Source organism: Osmia lignaria, chromosome 11 (genome assembly GCF_051020975.1).
Source record: "Osmia lignaria lignaria isolate PbOS001 chromosome 11, iyOsmLign1, whole genome shotgun sequence".
Taxonomy (NCBI): Eukaryota; Metazoa; Arthropoda; class Insecta; order Hymenoptera; family Megachilidae; genus Osmia; species Osmia lignaria.
This window is the reverse complement of record NC_135042.1, coordinates 6,515,040-6,534,482: the sequence shown is the minus strand read 5'-3', so window position 1 is coordinate 6,534,482 and position 19,443 is coordinate 6,515,040. Positions and strand designations below refer to the sequence as shown.

The window sequence follows — 19,443 nt, the reverse complement described above, 5'->3', positions numbered from 1 at the left end:
AGTTTATTTCTATGAAGTGTAACAATTATCAATCGAATCGGTAAAATTTGTTTAAATATTAACGGAGTCATAAAATTCCAAAGGGAATGCTATGAAATTTTCGACTATCAAAGTGTTGAGTGACTGTATTTTTCATTCGATTGAAACAATCATTTTTCAATTTTTCTCTCCATATCCGTTCAAGATTTCGAATTATTTTCTTCCTTGATTGATATGTGATCAAATACCTTTGTACCAGTAGAAACTTGTTGATCGTTAAAAAGTTAAGATGAAATAAGGAATCGTAGAGTTGAATAGTGCACACGTTTAGAGTCTACTGTTTCTTCGTAAAATGATCGTTGATATAAGAAAGAAAGGGTTGATATTTCATTGATATGTAATAATTAAATCGTAAAAGGAAGATCCCTTATACCGAACATCGTACTGTAAACTGTTCTCTGTCTATTCTCTATCTGTTCGTTCGAATCGTTATAAAAAACTCTACACTGTCGAACCAATGACTGTTAAATGCTTAAAAAATTTAAGCCGTAAAAAATCATTCTTTTCCTTGTCCGCAAAGTGGCTCGACCCGCGAAACGAATTAAAATTTATCCTTCGAGCGAAACATCTTTGTTATACAATGAGTTGAAACTCGCATTTGATACGTAATAATCATTATTCGAGCGTTTGCGACTTTAACAGACAAGGAATCTTTCGCTGCTGGACCAGAATTCCCGCGAATTCCCTCTTAACCCTTAAATGATACAGCAAGCGTCAACCTTATTCAGGTACAACATCGTACACCTACGCGAGGGTGACAGGTGTACTCCTGAATGTTACGTATTATTTTCAAAGCCAAACGTTGCTCGTTCGACCGAAAATTTCTTGTTTGCTGAAAGCTGGCTCCAATATGCGAGAACCATCCATAGCTAGGTAATAAAAACATATCTTTTAGAATAAATTCTAGGCCATCGCGCGTGGCACAAGCAAACATCAGCGTCAACAATTCGTCTCGTCGTTAATCCATACCCGTTTCATCTAAGCACCCTTATGTGACAGAGCATTCGTGTATAATCTTGCACGTCTTTCAATGTTTCTTAGGCGAGCGACGTTCTCTTTCTCTCTCTCTCTCTCTTTTATTTTTTACCCATTTAAGCATCAATTAAACCGTGCTGTTACGTGCTTTATACGTGTACCGTGTTCTCTGTTGGCGATATTTCGTTTCACTTCGATTCGAGTCTCGTGGATCGTTTTCATCTTAACTACACTTGAAAAATGTCACCGGTCGCGCGCGGTGCGATGTTCGTTTCGAAGATGGACGTTGTCGAGGTTGTAACCGGGGATTTTTCACCGAATCTGTTCACATTCGTCGCCGTGATCGCTGTCGTCTTTGCCGTCGTTTCCTCGGTCGTGTCCGACGTTGTGGGCACCTGCTGATTTATAAAAATGTTGCGATCATGAACCAAGTTTGAAGCCACCTTAGGGTGGCATTTGGTTTTTCGATATTGAGATATTTAGGAGGAGCTCGTATCCAAAATGGAATTTTACTAAAAATCTTGACCTTTTACTGAGAAGTTATTTTCTAACGTTACTTTGCTTATGCGAATAGCTGGGGCGTAGGTGGTATCCTTTGAAGAAGGTACATCTACCGACTGCTTGAATAGCTCAGTGGTTACGGTGGTTTTCAAACGGAAGATCCTACATTAAATCTCTCCTCAGATTGTAAAATAAAATGCAAAAAATTCTTGTTTATATCCACTCAATGAAATGGAAGTTCTACGTTATAAGTCTCCTCATGATACCTCGTTATAAAACACTTCCTTCCCTTCCTCTACAGAGGGCAACAATTCATCGGTGGAATGAGGTGTCCTAGGACTAGGCGTAGGCGCGACTTGTTGTTGCTGTTGCTGTTGTTGCTCCCGTTGTTTAGCCAGCCTGAGTTCCTGAAGAGCTTGCCGTTGTTCCTTCTCGTTTCTCTCCTTTTCGAGTCTTCTCGCGCTGTAACTACGAGCCGAGGATGTCGAACTGTGAACCGAAGTTAAGCTAGGACGACGAGAACCTAGTAGAAACAAGGATAAAATTTCAGTTCGATCACGATGAATACAGGCTCTCCTTCCATTAGTCTCTTTCGCTATACTAGAGGGTTCGATTAGCTAGGCTCTGAATTCGATTAAAAATACGGAATCTAATTTGCGTCTGCTCGACTAATACCAGCGTGGACACTTTCGTTTATTCTATTTCTCGTCGTCTAAGGGGCTATAACACTGTGCAACGTTTAATAAACTATGAAACTTTGAATGGTTGAACTGTTCGAATAGAAATTCATTAATTCGAACAGTTCAATTACTCAAAATTAAAATCCGAATTCTACTGGTATTCGAATTTTCGCAACAGCCCGCTCGTTCAACCCTTCGTTCGCTAACTAAATTGATCGTAAACGGTAACGCAAGCTCGACGATTACACCGAAATTCTAATCGTATACTTCGTTCTTGTTTCGTTCTAACTCTTTCGAAACCGATGGTGGGATATCTCGGGTCGCGAGACGAGTGGAGTCAAGGGTGGTTTGGACGATTGAAGGAAATCAGGGGTGCAAAGTAACGTGTTCGTAAAATTGAAGAAAGAGGAACGTACAGTGTCGTTTTTTTCTTTTTTCTTTTTCTCGTACCGTGTTCGAGTGATTGTGCAAATTGTAAGTGTAAAGAATCTGTGTCGTGTCAAGTGCGCGACAGATGCGTTCTCTTCAGCGTGCAATAAGCGCACACACACACGAAAGCGAGCGTTAACGAGTATCCTTTTCGAACATTATTCATATTAAAAAATTGCCAATTTAAATTAAATAAAAAATAAATTGATTTATATTCGATAACGCCCAAGTTTTGTTCGCGACCAAGTATCCAAGCTGTCTAACTCGTATGCCAATTCGTTTCGAGTCGTAGTGATTTCTCGGTAAGACCTTGATGCTGAATATTAAAAAGTAAAAAAAAGAAATCAATTTGAACAAGATTCGCGAAATTATACAAGGGATAAGAGTCATCGACGCGTTACACGTTACCGGTGTAGTCGAGGGTGCAAACATTCGTGAGTACGTCTTAAGTGTTTCTAATTCAGGGAGCTCGTTAGGAGTTGTTATCGATTGACGAAAGGTGAACAGAAAACACGGCCAAACAGAGACAGAGCAACAGTACACACGCGTGCATATGGTTGCATACACAGAGAACGAGGATAGTTTGTACGAAAAAGCAGAAAAGCATCGCTCGAGGCGTGTATGTATATTTGTTGTTCGATTTTCAGCAAGCACATCTATAGCAGATAAAATTCGTGTATTATTTTGGCTGTCCTCCATACATTCTGCACGGTATAATAAATCAATAAGTCCATTACCATTTTGGCATGCAAGCGAGTGAAAATTAAATATTCGTCTCCATCCTTTCCATCCTTTTTATTAAGTATAAAAGGGAACTTAAAATTGCAAAAGTCAAAGTTAAGCTGAAATCACGTTCAGAATTTCTATATTTTCAAATTATCCATTTCCTACGTAAATACACGAATTTTTCACTATGATTATTAGCCAGGCAAAGCGAGGATCGGATAATAATTCCTTTGATCAAGCGTCGAGTCTTGTAAGCTCGCCAGATAGAAAGCAAAAACGGTCAAGCAAAAATTGGTAAGTACATATTCATTTCTTTTTTTCCTCTTCTTTACTCGCTGTCGGTTTTCAAAGCGACATTTAACCGAGCAGCCAGCAAATAAAGCCAGCTAAAAACTTGGCAAGCTTAATTGGAAGTTTCAAGCGCCGTTTTAAGGGCGCGAAGCTGACACGTCTCATTAAAAATCGACGTACAAACCATATACATATAATGTTATTTAGCACCCGAAAAGCTTGGCTCTCTCGCATGCGAACTGACGCTGTATTTTTTTTTTTTTCCATTTCTTTTATCCTTAATTTTATTTTTTGCGTGCGTGTGCAGCGAGCTAGCTAGTGCGTAAAGATTTCGTGTCTCTCTACGTCTTACCAGAGAACGTTCGTTCGTTAACGAGCAACGAAATCGGCCGCTGCCATCTTGCTATCTCGTAACACACTCGTGCAGCACTTTATATATATATATATATATATATATAATATTATATATATATTGTTAAGATACACATTAGAATCGTTTCACGTGACAATGTAGCATTTTGTGTTCGATTCTCGAGAAGCCACACGTATGTGTACGTGTACTTATATTTTTTGACATACTTGAGATGAATGTGTAAAAGACACACGATCGACAGGTGTGATACAGATATATACTTTTTCTCTTCTATATTTTTTGAGGATTGTTTTTGGGTAGCACCGTACACGGCCATCGTCGGTGAAAATGTTGAAAATCGTTGCGTCAAAGGAAGGAACAACGTTTTCTATTTCGTGGGCGAAAACGATAGAGAAAGAAGGGTGGGCTGTTCGTGTCCGGTTAGGAAAAAAACGATCAAACTTGGACGTTTACGTTTCCCTTCGTTCCTCGAACGGATCGATCCGTTCTAAATCGCGATCGATGATCGTCGATCGGTTGAACGACGGGCAAAGAAAACGTCGGGAAACGTAAACTGGTCGGGTGTAGAAAACTGGGTGCTAAAAATATCAATAAACAACGACTACACAACAGCGACAATATTCGAAGCACCACCACCATCTTCTTCTTCGTCATCGGTGTCGGGGAGGATGACAAATAATAGTAAAAAAGTATAGAAAATACTCATACGGAGAACTACCCAAGTGTTACACTCACTTATTAATGAAACTTTGCCAGCTTGTAGAGCTCGTCAAGCTGAACACGCCTATACCCCGTTTTGTGGACAGACGGCTAATTGTTTAAAAGATATTAACAATTACAGTCAGTTACTCCTTACATTCTGAAGTATGACAAACTCACACATACAACTCGCAATCTAGAGATCCACGGTTCAAATCTTTGGTTCTCAACATTTTATTTTTTTTTTTAAATGATAATTTGTCTCTTTTTGAATAACTATTACATAAAAATTATCATAAAAAAAAAAAAAATTGTTGGGAACCAAGGATTTGAACCGAGGACCTTCAGATTGCGAGTCATGGATCCGCTCCGTGGTTAAACACATGACTCGCAATCTAAAGGTCCTCGGTTCAAATCCTTGGTTCCCATTTTTTTTTTTTTTTTTTTTTTTTTCAGCTCGACGAGCTCTACAAGCTGGCAAAGTTTCATTAATAATTGAGTGTAACACTTGGGTAGTTTCCCTTGTCAGACGGGTTTATAAAAAAGAAAAAAAAAGAAAAGAAAAGGAAAACCAATTAATAAGTAATTTGACGCAATCAATGTTTAATTTCCAAATCATCAAACGTTGCGTCAAATGTTCAGAATCATCGTGTTTGGTGGATGAATGACGAAAGAAGAAAGAAGGAGGAACATGGTTATTCGAACGGATTATTCGAACGAGAATCAGAATCAGAAGAAGAAGAAGAAGAAGAAGAAGAAGAAGACAGGGAAGAGAGAAACGGACACAGATAAGTTTTGGTGTAAACAGAGTATGTGTGAGAAAGAGAGATAGAGATAGAGATAGATGCAGAGAGGGTTATACAGAGAAGAGAAGACAGAGAACGAAAGATTTTTTAGAAAGAGATCGTTGATCGTCTACCGAGGCCGTCGGACGATCCCTCAGCAACGTCGCTAAGGGTACGTCGATGCTTGTTCCCGCCTTTGGTCGCCTGCAGGTGACACGATATAAGCAAGATGGCGGCGGCACGTGCCGCACCTGCTCTCGACGCTGGTACCAGAGGACCACGGCTACCACCGCTGCTTGGCCTCCTGGTGAACGCGTACGTCAACGGTCCTCCGGTGCTGCTTCTTTGACTGGAACGCGAGGATGGTCGGCCTCCGTGGAGCGTCAGTGGGATACCTGTTGGATCGTTTCGATTACATCCCCCTTTTTCTTCCATCCAAATCACACTGTTTACGCGAGTATTTGGTCCTTTCTCTTGTTTTTTTTTTTCTCTTTCAAAGTATCGTCTCGTGGTTCTAAGACTCTCTTCAACATCTGGATTAAGTCTGGATTATGTTAGAACAATTTTTTATTAGCAGTCTTTGTAAAATTACCCTTCCAACTGATCGATGACAAGATATGAGAGGGTTGACTTTGATCGAGGGAATTGATCTTTTAAGATTCTCATCAAGGTCTTGAGTAAGTTTGGGGTAAGTTTGAGTTAGGTTTGTGAGTGATTAAATAGTAACTTGCGACGAAACTGAGCTGTAATCAACGAGGGATTCGAAAGAGTACGGAAGGTTCTCCGGAATTTCCTCCGGTTCTCCAAGGAAAGGATACAGAGCGGAAAGGATTGAAAATATCCTATAAGAGATGGTAATTTTTGCAAGCGACGATTAGGGCCGTTCGAGGTTCTGAGATTCCTTTCAAGGTCCATCCGAGCGAAATAGGGCGAAACGAAAATAGAAGTCTTCGAGAAGGAGGTAGTTCTTCATCGATACTTAGCGTTATTGATTTTTCAACGAAGAGGGTGGCCCCTTTAATGGGATATAAACGCGGTTGAAGTTACCTCCGCAATGATTATAGGCATATGAACGAATAAATTATAACGAGATCGAACGATGAATTCGTACAAGATTGTTTGTTTTCCGATCCGATCAATCTGTTGCTCACGAGTACTCACCTGTGTCGCTGGAGAACAGCATGGGCGGCGCGTGATTGGCGTTGGCATAATGCCGTGGCCTTGAGTATCTTGCACGACTGAATAATTTGAGCACGAAACATATCATTGCCGTGAATATTGCTATTCCGGACGCTATGCAGAGTAAGGTTGGGATATCCGTAGTTATCAGCACCAGATCTGCCAACAAATCACGATTTCAAAAAAACTTTCATCTTACAACTGTACGTTTTATTAGGTCGACCTAAAAATTTGTGCCATTTTTTTATATCCATGATTATACGAAGAAACGAAGAAACGACACAAATCTTTTAGACAATCTAACAGATTTATAATTAAAATTTCTAAGAACTACGTATCGTAAATCGTTCAGGGAATAGAAGTTTGACAATAATTTGGCACAGTGTACCTTCGGCGCAGAACACCTTCTTGTTAGGCCTGGACAAGGCGACTCTGTGATAACCCTCTTCGCAGTCGCACACTGCATTGTGCTGCACCTGGGTGCAGGTCGAGTGCTGATCCGCAAAAGTGCAAGTCGCGCGATAGAAGCATTGCTCTCCGAGTTTTTTAGCTGGAAAACCGATTGAATAGTTACATTTATTTGGTCGGCCTTAAAATTCAAAGCGAATACTCGCTTGAAATACCATCTAGTTTTATGAAAACCGAGAGAGAGACGAGTTTGAAATAATCGAACGATTTCTAAAGAATCGACACGGAGTAAAACATGAAACGTTCATTCACGGGGGAACAATTCAAGCCCATCGACGTTTGTTTTCCTGCGTCGTAGAGTTTTCATATCGGAGTAACCTAGTTAAAGGTACAACAAGGATCGGGTATAACGCTTTTACATACGTTTGGCACATCCTTTGCTAGGCCCAAGACGAACTGGATAGAATTTCTCGCACTCGCAGTGGCCAGTGACCGTGTCGCAGAACACATGCTGCAGTTCCGGATTGCACGAGACATCGCACGGCGAGCCCAGGTACTGTCCCTTTGCTGAAAAACAGGATAAATCAATAGCTTTTACTAGATTATGTACGATACTACACATGTGTAGGTTGTTCTTTAAATAGAAAACTTTGCTTCGACCTAATCAAACGTAACCGTTTTAATAAAACACGGAATCAAATATTTCCTTTCTGGTGTTTATTTTGAAACTTTAAAGTTCAATCTGAAAGGCTGTCTTTCTAAGAGTAACATCATGTGAAAGTTAAGCTTTCGTAGCTTTAAGACTGAAGCTTTAAGATACACCCCTCGAAGCTCTCAAGATTAAAGTGGAGAAGTTAACAATCGATCTCCGATATTATATCTCCTTTATTTCCTAAAAAATGTAATGACTCTTGGCAATCAAGTAAAAACATTGAAACATTAATTTAATAAAATCTAGTATTTTCAATTGTTATTATATCGCACTCGAATACAAGTGTAGGTCTGTTTCAAAGCATTATTTCATTCCTCGATACGGGTCTTTGTTACTCTTTGACATGCAGCTACTGCCTCTTGTTGCTGGCGTTTGTTTGTCCTGTCATGAATGCGCATACATTCTGAACGATTAATGAAGCAAAGAAGCTATTGTCGTGCATTCTAACCAGGCCTTACTAGCTCGCATCAAAAAGACATTCGTTCGATATCCCTGTGCTTCTTTTCCGTAAACGACCATCTAAAAATACCTGTACCCGTCCTCGTTCGATATCTTATAGAAATTTTTTCCACCAGCCGCCATCAACTTATTGTTTTAATTAATCGCGGGTATTCGAAATTAGGCAATGCGCCAGACGAGGCTATCGATTCACCTTTAATTATCCCGTTGTATATCGTTTATTAAATGTTTCCTGGCGTGAGCCTGCATTTAAGGAGGGCTCGTAACAACGATTAACTTTCTTGGCAAACGTTCAGAAGCGTATCGTTCTCGCGTGTAGCCCAATTAAGCTTTCCCGAGGTTAAGCTTTCTCTGCGTTACCCTGCAATCAGTACTTTTGTCTGAAAATTGCCTTCTGCCATTAAGATTCACCTTCTTCCGATCGATCAGCGAAACTGCGGCACGCTGAATGGAGGGTGGTGCTCGAGTATACTACGTCAAGTTAAGGATGAAATAAAGATTCGTGAATTTTCTTTTTCTTTGACCTGATTCCACGAGTTCGGCGCGTAATCAATGGGGTCAAACGATTTACACTTAGCGACGTTCTTGTCCGGTTATGGAGCTGTTTCTCGAGCTTTCTACGGTGAATGAATCGGCATGAGAACCGGGATGAATGACGCACGGGATTCTCTTCTTTAACCCTCTTTTTCCTCTCGTTCTCGTTTTCCCTGCTGGTTTAGTAGTGCATGGGCGAGGAGAGAGAGAGAGAAAGAGAGAGATCCCTTTGAATCTCACGCAGCTGCAGGCGGTGTGCAAACTCCCACATGCGGACACCGAAGAGCTTGCAGCATCCATTAAAATCAATACCGGCAGCGTGGTTGGCGCGAAAATCGAGAAGGACCAGTTTCTCTTCCATAACACGCTCGCGCAAGCGTACTCGTCGACTTCAACGTATAATATTTGTTTTTCTTTCGTTCAGTTCCGGTTTTGTTTCCTCCATTTCCGTGACGAAAAATAGCAACTCGAGATTTGACAATTTCGAAAGAATCTCTGAGATGATCTCTGTGGAAGAGGTTCGTCTACGATAGCGATACATTGACCGATCAATTGCAAACGTTCAGATAACGATGGCGATGATAATAAACTGTTTACCGCTCGACTGAAGCTTCTGGAGCAAAGTGTTTGCACGTTCGTATCGAGCAGGCGCGAAAAAGGCAAGGCAAGTGTATCGAGGTACACACGCGTTTGTTCGATCGTCCTTGTTTCGCGAGAAAATGAGATAACGCTCTTCCTGTGAAGAGCTCCTATCGATTCTAAAGCAAACTATCGAGCGCTTAATTCTTCTGCAAGCAATCTACCCATTTCTATATTTCCTTTACCAATCTTTATATTGCAAAACCGTTTTTGATCTTCATTACTTTGGACACTTTTATAAAATTTCAAACATAAGCTTCAGTACGTATTCGGCTGCCTATGCGAGAGTTAGAGTGTGCCAATTAGGTCAAATTAAAATGTAATTAGCTCTGATATGTTCGTCTCCGTTTGAACAATAATTTCAACACGTCTGATATTCGTCGAACAAATACCTCCCCAAAAAATCACTATCATGAGCAAAAATTCAGCAAGGGTGTCGCCACCCAAGTGTACAGGTTCCCTGGTACCGAATTTAGGTCGACAACGACTGGGTCCATCCTTTTCGTAGCTAGTTTCTCCTCGTCGCGTTTCATTCTGAATTGACAATTAAATTTTGATAATGATAAGCAAAGTCGTAAATTAGACCCTTAAGAAGCGGCATTGATTGTTTTAGGGTTCTATTGCGAAAGGTACATTGACACTTTATCAGATCCTAAGTTTCAAGCGTATGTGTCTCCATATATCATTTGCTAAGCTGCTGATTCGATGATTGGATTTCGTGTATTGTGCAGAAGTGGAAAGATGTTCAACGGAGCGACACAGGGATAATAGGGCTGGGTACTTTGCTTGTTCCGCTCGACTTTCTTAACAGTAGGGGATGATAACTGAAGTAGTTTGAGGTTTTCTATCATTTTATCCCTTTGATCTTGACTTTTTTCGTTTGCTTTCTTTCTTATTCGATGCTACATGAGTAAAAGGAGAGAAGTGCGTATTAGAAAAGGTGGACATCCTTCCAGTTCTGCGCAGAACTTTCATATCCTGAACAATCTTGTAGACTCTCTAAATCGCCATCTCTCTAGCTTCAGCTAATATTAAGGTATCTATCCACTAGAGAGTAAAACTTTTGCCGGAAATTATCAAGAGTTTCTCGCAAACGGATACGTATGGCGGTTAGGACCCAATGGTATCTGACACTCACCCGCAGTGACGTTCTCCTCGAGGTAGTCCTCCTCGTCGTCATAGAGATCGTCTTCGTCGTTGATGTAACTGGAACCGTGCACGTCATCACCTGGCAGTAGTTGATGGGTCAGTCGATCCGGTCGCGTGTCGCAGCTGCAGCCGGATACCAGGAAGACCAGGTAGATAAGCAGGAGTAGCCAGGAACGGCAGCAGGTCAGTCTCAGGGCGGAGGGAAGTGCTCTCATCGCCCCCGCGGCGCGAGTCAACCCCCGAAACCGACCACCGGCGGCGCATCGACATCCTTTTCCGTCGCCTGCCCTCCCCCCCTCCCCCCTCCCGCCCTCCTGCACGCCCTCTCCTCTCTAATAAACGCCTTATATCGCGTGCAACTTGTCCTTGCAAACTCGCCAGTCCACAAGATCCACGGATTTCACCTATTTGATCTAACCTCGTCTCGATCTCTCTCGACGAGATTCTTTATTTCACACACTCACCCACGCACACCGTCTATGGTGAAACATCGCACGCGCGTAAAAGGCTGGGTTTACCGTGGTTGGCCAAACACGGCCAACGGAGGACGACTATGACCGTGGTGAGAAATCGTGGTTCTCGTCGGACCAGTGCTACCCCGTTCACTGACGCCTTCCTTCCGTTAGCCGGTCGACCACCGCGACTGCAGCTGCGCGATGCCACCCGTTGACCCCTTCCTTCCTCCCCTTCGTGACGCGTCGATTCAGATCAGGGCTGCTCGCGTCCTCTCGTCGACCGACCTACCACGGTGAAGGATTATTGGTTTGTTACCTTTCTGCACGGTTACCTTGAACCGAAACCGATTCCCAATTACACGATCGTAGAAAGGGGATGAGACGGTTCGTCTACCAGGGGGATGGTTGTTGTGGCGTCTTTACTTTTTTTAGGGAGTGGTTCTTGGCTGACTGGGACTTGGAAAGGTCTTGCTGCTTTCTCTTCATCGTGAGTAATTTTAAAAGGATTTGGAAGGATTTTTGTGCTTCGTCTTAAGGGGTGTATCGATAGGCGAACGGGGTTGGAATTTTCAAAAAAGAATCCATCGAAATCTTAATTTACTGCAAGGACTCTATTCTTGATTTCTACGAAGGTCTTTTTAGGAAGTCGCAACGATACTGTAAGAGGGTAGAAGGGGTAATGGAGGTTTGTGTATCGTATTGGAAGAAGTCATTTGGCTTCGTTCGACGTTGCTATAGGATACGAGTATCGACGACAGGGTGGACGAGATTGTTGTACAAAATCTAATTGTGTATTTGATTACAAATCTTGAGACTTAGTGGACAGAAGCGGTCCCTTCGGGTAATAAGCATTGGCTAGAGGTAGATCCTCGGAATATTGTACTCTGAGCAATAACTGAAAAAACAAAACAACAAAACGTCCTTCGTTATTTTTCAGTTTGATAATTTTGCTGAAACAAAGACACGAATGCTGTGAACGTGTACGATAATCATGATTCATACGCGATTTACTCAGCCTGTTCGTTACAAACTGGATAGAAAATTAAACGAGGAAATTGTTCGGCTTATCGTTCCGTGTGCGCTTTTGCGATTCGCGTCGCAGCGGAAGTGAGGCGCCACATTTATCTCGCTTCAAGTTCCATCACCCCGCTTTTTCCTCCGCTGTATTTTCCACAACAGCGTCGCGTGACCCTTTCAAAGCCTACCTTCTTCCATCTTTTTCTTCCGATGTCTACGAATCAGAATGTACGTTGCCATTGTTGCACCTGTCACGATTATAATCGTGACCACTGCTAAAGTGTCAGCCATCGTGGAGACTGAGTTCTTGTTGTTGCTTTGAAATGCCAGATAGCACGGTGACTCTTGAAACGGAGAAGGATTATGCAATGGATAGTATTTGATGATAAAAATAAAAGTTAACTTAAAAGAAAAATACCCATTTCGATGAAACAACCAACCGAGGACGAACCATTGTCAGATGGAACGACGAAGCATAAACTTCTATTACCATTTGCTTGATTACATCGATAACACTGTGGTGCATAATGTCGAGCATCCATTAGAGTATTATTCGTCTTGTTGTGAACAGTGAATCTGTAAATAATATTCTATTAGGTAAATGTTTCTCAAGTATTCGTTAACGATACTCACCCATCTAGACTTTTATCATTGGGATCCACCAAAAGGATACAAACGGTGGGCAGGTCGCAATCGGGTCCCGACCAACCGTAAGAACACTCACAACCGTCGCCCACGCAAACACTGTAACCATTGCAAACTCGTCTACAAGATTTCACGCAGCTGTTGTTGTCCCGAGACATCTCGAATCCATCGTGACATCGACACTCGTTCGGTCCCAAGCAATCTCCGTTTTCACAGTTATTCTCGCAGTACGGTACGCAAATGGAATTATTCATGCGAACGAAACCCTCCAAACATTGGCAGACGTTCGGCTCGACGCAGGTGCCATTGTTACAAGACGAGCAAAACGGTTTGCAAAGACCTTTCTCGTCTTGCAGATAGCCTTCGTTGCAAGTGCAAACATTAGGAGAAGTGCAGCTGCTGTTCGAAGTGCAACTGGTCTCGCAAATAGGTTCGCAATTATTTCCGACATCGTTCATCGTTGGCCCGTATCCTGGATAACAGGTGCAAACGTTAGGCTCGGTGCAGGTACTGTTCGATCCGCAGGGTGTCTGACAGACGGGTTCACAGGTGCTGGAATCGTTACTCGTCGTCGGACGATAACCGGGGTTGCACTGGCAAACGTTTGGCTCGATGCATTTCCCGTTGATGCATTTCTGAATGCAGATCGGCTCGCAGGCTGGCACTTGTTCTCTCGTGGTGTTGTCAGGTATCTGACAATAATTTCATTCGGTGAAATATTATATATTAATTTAATCGACGAGCTACTTACGTCGTTCTCGATTGGCTCGATCGCTCGATATCCATCGAAGCAACTGCAAGTGTCCGGCGCGATACAGGTTCCATATGGTTCGCAGAGATTCCTGCAGTAGGGCTTACACACGTGTTTCTCTTCCTCCGGGCCGTTGAACCAGTAGCCATCGTTGCAGGTGCAGACTTCTGGAGTTGTACACACGCCGTTCACGCAAGCTTTCTCGCAGATCGGTTGGCAGTTATATTTCGAGGAGTTCAACAGTCCGTAGCCATCGTCGCAGCTGCAGCTTTCAGGCGCGATGCATTTACCCTTCACGCAAGGTTCACTGCAGATCGGTTCGCAGACGTTCTTCTCGTTCGTTCGATAGCCCGGGTTACAGGTGCAAGTGTTTGGAGCCGTGCAAATGCCAAACAGACAGTTCTGTGTGCATTTCGGTACACATCCGTCGCCGTTGTTCACGTAGCCGCTGTTGCAGATGCAAACGTTTGGCGCGGTGCATTTACCGTTCTCGCATGGTTCCTTGCAGATCGGTATACAAGCGGAGGTCGAGTTCTTCGGATCGGCTAGCTGGTAGCCTGATTCGCAAACGCAGACGTGTGGCGACTTGCAATAAGCGTGGTTAATTTTATTGCAATTCTCGTGACAGATCGGCTCGCAGTACAAATCGTCATAGATCATCAATCGATAGCCGTCGTTGCAAGTGCATACGTCCGGCGCCGTGCATTTGCCGTTCTGGCACGGTTTTCTGCAGATCGGTGTGCAATTAAAGGTTTCCTCCCTTGAATCGGCTATCTCGTAGCCTGATTCGCAAACGCAGACGTTTGGCGCCTCGCAATAAGCGTGCCTACTTTTCACACAATTTCTGTGACAATCCGGCTCGCACTGTGACTTGAAATGGGACAATTGATATCCTTCGTTGCATTTGCACGTCTCAGGTTGTACGCAAACACCGTGTTCGCAGCCCGACGAGCAATGCGGTACACAGGAATCGTGGCTCGATTCTTCGTAACCGTTGCAGCATCTTGTCTCCGTCTTCCAAATGACTTTATACTGAAAATCATGTTTCTTTTTAAAGATTCTTTTATATAGGGGGAGTTACTAGGGTTATCTCAAGTTCACCGGCATTGACTTTGATCGGCTCTGTATATTTATCGACATACTGAAATCATCGGTATTGTATTTCGCGAGGTTGCTGGATTTTAGCAAACACCCACCAAAGCAGAGTGTATATATGTATTAGTGGAATAAAAATTTGTTATATAGAGTATTGCTGAAAGTCAATGTTGGTGAAACAGATGGATATATCGTGTCTTTTACTTCGGTCCTATAGTTGAGACGCATCTTAATCTTATAGAAAAGTCCCCAAAGTCGAGCCTTGTAGGTTTCCACATAGGGTACTCGTACGGGTACCTTTTCACTGAAAAAGTTTCATCCTCGGATAACACGAGTGTTCTTCTCGATATAAACCCTAACTAATATCAGCTACTTTATCGAAATAATTAAATTAAGAAACGATACAAAAAAGAATGTAAGATGCAATCGTTACCTGACAGATACGTCGCACTTTGTCGGGTCGTATTTTCTCATCGATAGAAAGGACCCGTTCAGAAGGACCACGTTTAGAAGGATGATACAACCGACAATGAATTGCATGATTATTTCTTCTTGTCTTCGCGCACGAACGGTGGCAAACTGACGATAATTGGGCACATCATTTTGTATAAATATCTGTCTCCCTCCAATTATGTGCTTCGCGTTATCCGAGCAAGACAGGATGCCAGATATCATGACAATTCGTAGCTCTTCCTGCTGATTTACGTTTTCCAAAAGCGTTTACTCGGAATTTATTTATTCGGGGATGGAACTTTGGTTGCGAAAATGGAAATTTGGTTATACAGGGTTGTTCGCTATTCTTTATTATCACATTTGATTAGTATTACAACGATAACAAGATAAAAAGAGAAACAAAAAACGTTAAAGATTATTGTCTTCTTCAGGTAACAGAGAAGATTGACCCATCGAAACGGTTGAAGTGCTACCTGCGTTTTCAGACATGAATCTCTCACAATTAATATTATGTATTCTTAATTGATATTATTAGTTATTAAACTGCGGATATTTATACAACACATGTTTTGTTAGAATATTTGTAAATTGCACATGTTTTCTGCGTGTAATCTATGTTGTTACGACACAAATGATTCACAACATTCTTCCATATATTATTCATATTTTGATATGTTGTAATTGCACAAACATCCGCATATCGGTATCATTAATTACCCAGTGAAAATCTTCGTTTCCGGTGTTTTCGAATTAGCAAGTAAATCGTCGCGACGCTGGCCGTCGAGATCGTTGCTATTCCAACTATTCCAATTACGGTAACATAATTCAATTTACTTACACGTTCCGCATGTACCGCGTGGCAGCCTAAATCTATCAAAGAAAATTATTAAGCATCAAGTTATATGTCCAAGTGAAAAATGTCATTTGTACCTGTGCTGATTAAACACGCAATCGTGTCATTTTCGGCGTTATCGCTCCTATATTTTCCAAAGCATAAACTTTCGTTACTGATTTCTTCGAAACAACTGTAGGTGCATAATGGGCTGCTCGCGAACACGTAATCTATCGTTTCGTTCACATGATCCACGACGGTCCTACGGAAAAGAAAATATTATAAAAGAAACTGATTCGAAGAAAGTGGATTGAATTTTTGATATTTACATATTTAGGTATTCTGTATCATTATCCATTTGTAGAATACAGAACGATGGTTCCTCGCAGTCTAACCCATTCCAACCGTAATAACAGTCGCAGGTTCTGTTCTCCAGGTTGCAAGTCCCATGACCGGTGCAATTACTTTCGCAAATGCTGATGCAGCGCAGCTTGCCGCCATTTTCAACCGTGTTATCCATCTCTTTGATAAAACCAACGTTGCATTTGCAGTCACCTGGTGCAACGCATTCACCGTTCTCGCATTCCTCGCAGAAAGGTTCGCAGACGCTTCGATTTTCCATTTTGTGGACGTAGCCTTCGTTGCACTCGCAGTACTCAGGCGCAACGCAGCTTCCATCCTTGCACGAGCTGCAGAAGGGTATGCAACTTCCTCTCTCGTTGTTTTCGTAACCCTCGTGACATGTGCACACGTTTGGAGAAGTGCAGTTACCATTTCCACAATTGAAGTCGCAGATGGGCACACATGTGTATGCATTTTCCGTGCAGTTGTGACGACTTGGATCAGTACAAGGTTCATAATACGACTCTTCGGAAAATGTGTATACGTAGCCATCGTTGCAGCTGCACTGGTTCGGTGCATTGCAGAATGCGTTTATGCACTTTTGCTCGCAGATAGGTTCACAAACGTGAGAATCATTCTTCGACAGTTGATAGCCTTGATTGCACTCGCATTTGTTCGGTGCATTACAGAATGCGTTTATGCACTTTTGCTTGCAGATCGGTTCACAAACGTTAGAATCATCTTTCGACGATTGATAACCTTCATTGCATTTGCATTTGTTCGGTGCATTGCAGAATGCGTTTATGCACTTTTGCTCGCAGATCGGTTCACAAACGTTAGAATCATCCTTCGACGCTTGATAGCCATCATTGCACTTGCATTTGTTCGGTGCATTGCAGAATGCATTTATGCACTTTTGCTCGCAGATCGGTTCACAAACGTTAGAATCATCCTTCGACGCTTGATAGCCATCATTGCATTTGCATTTGTTCGGTGCATTGCAAAATGCGTTTATGCACTTTTGTTCGCAGATCGGTTCACAAACGTGAGAATCATTCTTCGACGGTTGATAGCCTTCATTGCACTCGCATTTGTTCGGTGCATTACAGAATGCGTTTATGCACTTTTGCTCGCAGATCGGTTCACAAACGTTTGCATGATTCTTCGATAGTTGGTAGCCTGAATTGCAACTGCACAAATTCGGAGCAATGCAATAACCGTTCACGCAGGGTTCTTCGCAGACGGGTTCGCAGACTCCTGTGTTTTCTAATGAATATCCTTTGTTGCAAGTGCAAGTATCCGGTGCAGTACAAGTTCCAAATGGGCACCCATTGTGGCATATTGGTTCGCAAATGAATTGATCGTCCGGGTTCAATTCGTAGCCACTGTTGCAGCGACAAGAGTTGGGCGCAAAGCAGAAACCGTTCTTACAAGGCATGTCACAAACGGGTACACAATGATGATTCAAGTCTCCGGACAGTGGTTGATAGCCTGGATCGCAAATGCATGTGTTTGGACCGTTGCAGTAACCGTTCACGCATTCCTTCTCGCAGATGGGTTCGCAAATGTTTGGATTGTGTGCAGATTTTTTATATCCTGGCTGGCAAGTGCAGACCCCTGGTTCGCTGCAATAGCCGTGGACGCAGGTTTGCTCGCAGATCGGCATGCAGGTTGAGTTCATAGCGAAGTATTTGAACTTTTGGAAAGAATAAGAACACCTTACCAATTAACAATTTTTTATCCCTATTTCTATTACATATAAAAAGAAAAACTTACACCTTCGGAATTTTGATTTTTGTGACCAAGTTGGTACCCCTCGAAGCAGGTGCAAGTGTCAGGCGCTGTGCATTGTCCGTACGGTTCACAGGGGACCTGGCAGTAAGGTTCGCAGACGTGTTTCATCGTCTCGTCACCGCTCAATCGGTAACCCTCGTTGCAAGAACAAACTCCAGGAGCTGTGCACGTTCCATTCACGCAAGCTTTCTCACAAATCGGTTTGCAGATATATTTTGAATCTTCTAGTAGACCGTAACCCTCGTAACAAGCACAAGTCTCGGGTGCTATGCATTTACCCTCCACGCATGGCTCGCTGCAGATCGGTTTGCACAGTACGACCCCAAGAACATTGTGAGCTCGGTAACCTGGATTGCAGGTGCACGTAAATGGTGTTTTGCAAGTACCCCATACACAAGTACTCGGGCATATAGGTTTGCAGCTGAACTTATTGTCAGGATCCATTTCGTAGCCATCGTGACAAGCGCAAACATTCGGTTCGACGCAATCGCTGTTCACGCAATCGACGTCGCAGACGGGTTTGCATATCTTCGAAAAAAATGAAATTTGATGAGAAGAAAAGGTTGCAGTTTGTTGGATACTATTTCGTCTCGTAAAAATTGATAGATACGCACTTTATTCTCTGAGACTATATACTTGGATATAGGAGTGTAGCCATCGTCACAGGTGCATACTTGTGGACGCGAGCAATACGCGTGTCCTTTTGTACAGTCCAGGTCGCAAATTGGTTCGCAAATACTCTCGGTCTTGTTCATCCGGTATCCTTCGTCGCAAGTGCAAACATACGGTGTTTTGCACGTTCCGTGAACGCAGCTTGGACAGATCGGTTCACAAACGTGATCGTGTGTCTCGGACTTGGTGTAATCCACGTAACATAAGCACGTGCCGGGCTCGGTGCATTTAGCGTTCACGCATTCAGGATCGCAAATAGGTTCACACTCACCCTCTTCTGTCAGTTTAAAATTTGTGCAACAAGCTTTCTCTGTACGATACGCGGTGTAATACTGAAACAATTGTTATTGTGTTTAAATTGTTCGACATATTTCTTGACATTCGAAGGTGCAACCAAATCTTTACCTCTACCCTGTAATTCCATCGTACTTTCGTTTCGTAAAAGATACCCCATTTGCTGACCCGATATGTCTCGCTGTATGGCACGTAACGAGACGCCTTGTAGCTGAGAATTTTTTATTAGTTTTGGATCAGAAAAGAACGTTCAAGCACATATGATTAGTTATCGATCTTACCTGACCAATTTGTTACAATTTGAAAAGTAGGTCCATGGACTGATTATCCGCGCGCCGGACAATACGAGAAATATGATGAGAAACTTCATCGTAAAGTTCTTTTTTCTTCTCGTCCACGCGTGATGTTTCAATTAACTGACGCTGGAAATGCAACGAAATCGTCTCACGAAGTTGTTACATCGTACAGACGTTTATTTCTCCTTGCCCCTCGTCAACGCAATCATGTCCTGTGTC

General features: G+C 42.6%; 2 protein-coding genes across 6 annotated transcripts; both read right to left on the bottom strand.

Annotated features, from left to right (window-relative positions):
* Positions 1-1,113: 1,113 nt before the first annotated feature.
* LOC117603910 (uncharacterized) lies at positions 1,114-10,866 on the bottom strand. Of its 5 annotated transcripts, none has more exons than XM_034323500.2 (7): positions 10,568-10,866; positions 7,509-7,652; positions 7,066-7,227; positions 6,660-6,836; positions 5,633-5,893; positions 1,782-2,038; positions 1,114-1,412 (listed from the first exon to the last, which is right to left on the bottom strand). In XM_034323500.2, the coding sequence occupies exons 1-7, from the start codon at positions 10,791-10,793 to the stop codon at positions 1,242-1,244; spliced, it is 1,398 nt and encodes a 465-aa protein (XP_034179391.1). In that variant the 5' UTR covers positions 10,794-10,866; the 3' UTR covers positions 1,114-1,241. The 5 variants fall into 5 exon arrangements, 4 of the variants coding, with proteins under 4 accessions (XP_034179391.1, XP_034179392.1, XP_034179395.1 ...); XM_034323501.2 differs by having other exon boundaries at positions 1,114-1,409; XM_034323504.2 differs by having other exon boundaries at positions 5,750-5,893.
* Positions 10,867-10,888: 22 nt separating this feature from the next.
* On the bottom strand, positions 10,889-19,435 carry LOC117603958 (uncharacterized). The gene is made up of 14 exons (XM_034323599.2): positions 19,210-19,435; positions 19,040-19,139; positions 18,577-18,966; positions 17,945-18,490; positions 16,156-17,864; positions 15,925-16,088; positions 15,706-15,864; positions 14,975-15,257; positions 14,746-14,845; positions 13,447-14,478; positions 12,684-13,387; positions 12,469-12,626; positions 12,239-12,394; positions 10,889-11,928 (listed from the first exon to the last, which is right to left on the bottom strand). The coding sequence occupies exons 1-14, from the start codon at positions 19,296-19,298 to the stop codon at positions 11,849-11,851; spliced, it is 5,670 nt and encodes a 1,889-aa protein (XP_034179490.2). The 5' UTR covers positions 19,299-19,435; the 3' UTR covers positions 10,889-11,848.
* Between the last annotated feature and the right edge of the window lie 8 nt (positions 19,436-19,443).

Excerpts from the sequence above, each read along its gene's own strand:
- LOC117603910 (XM_034323500.2), bottom strand. The coding sequence starts at position 10,793 with ATGAGAGCACTTCCCTCCGCCCTGAGACTGACCTGCTGCCGTTCCTGG. Across the intron at positions 6,837-7,065 it reads GAAGGTGTTCTGCGCCGAAG|ATCTGGTGCTGATAACTACG; the intron begins GTACACTGTGCC and ends ATTTGTTGGCAG. Across the intron at positions 1,413-1,781 it reads AGGAAGTGTTTTATAACGAG|CAGGTGCCCACAACGTCGGA; the intron begins GTATCATGAGGA and ends TTTATAAATCAG.
- LOC117603958 (XM_034323599.2), bottom strand. The coding sequence starts at position 19,298 with ATGAAGTTTCTCATCATATTTCTCGTATTGTCCGGCGCGCGGATAATC. Across the intron at positions 17,865-17,944 it reads AAAATCAAAATTCCGAAGGT|TTCAAATACTTCGCTATGAA; the intron begins GTAAGTTTTTCT and ends TCTTTCCAAAAG. Across the intron at positions 15,865-15,924 it reads TGCGTGTTTAATCAGCACAG|ATTTAGGCTGCCACGCGGTA; the intron begins GTACAAATGACA and ends TTTCTTTGATAG.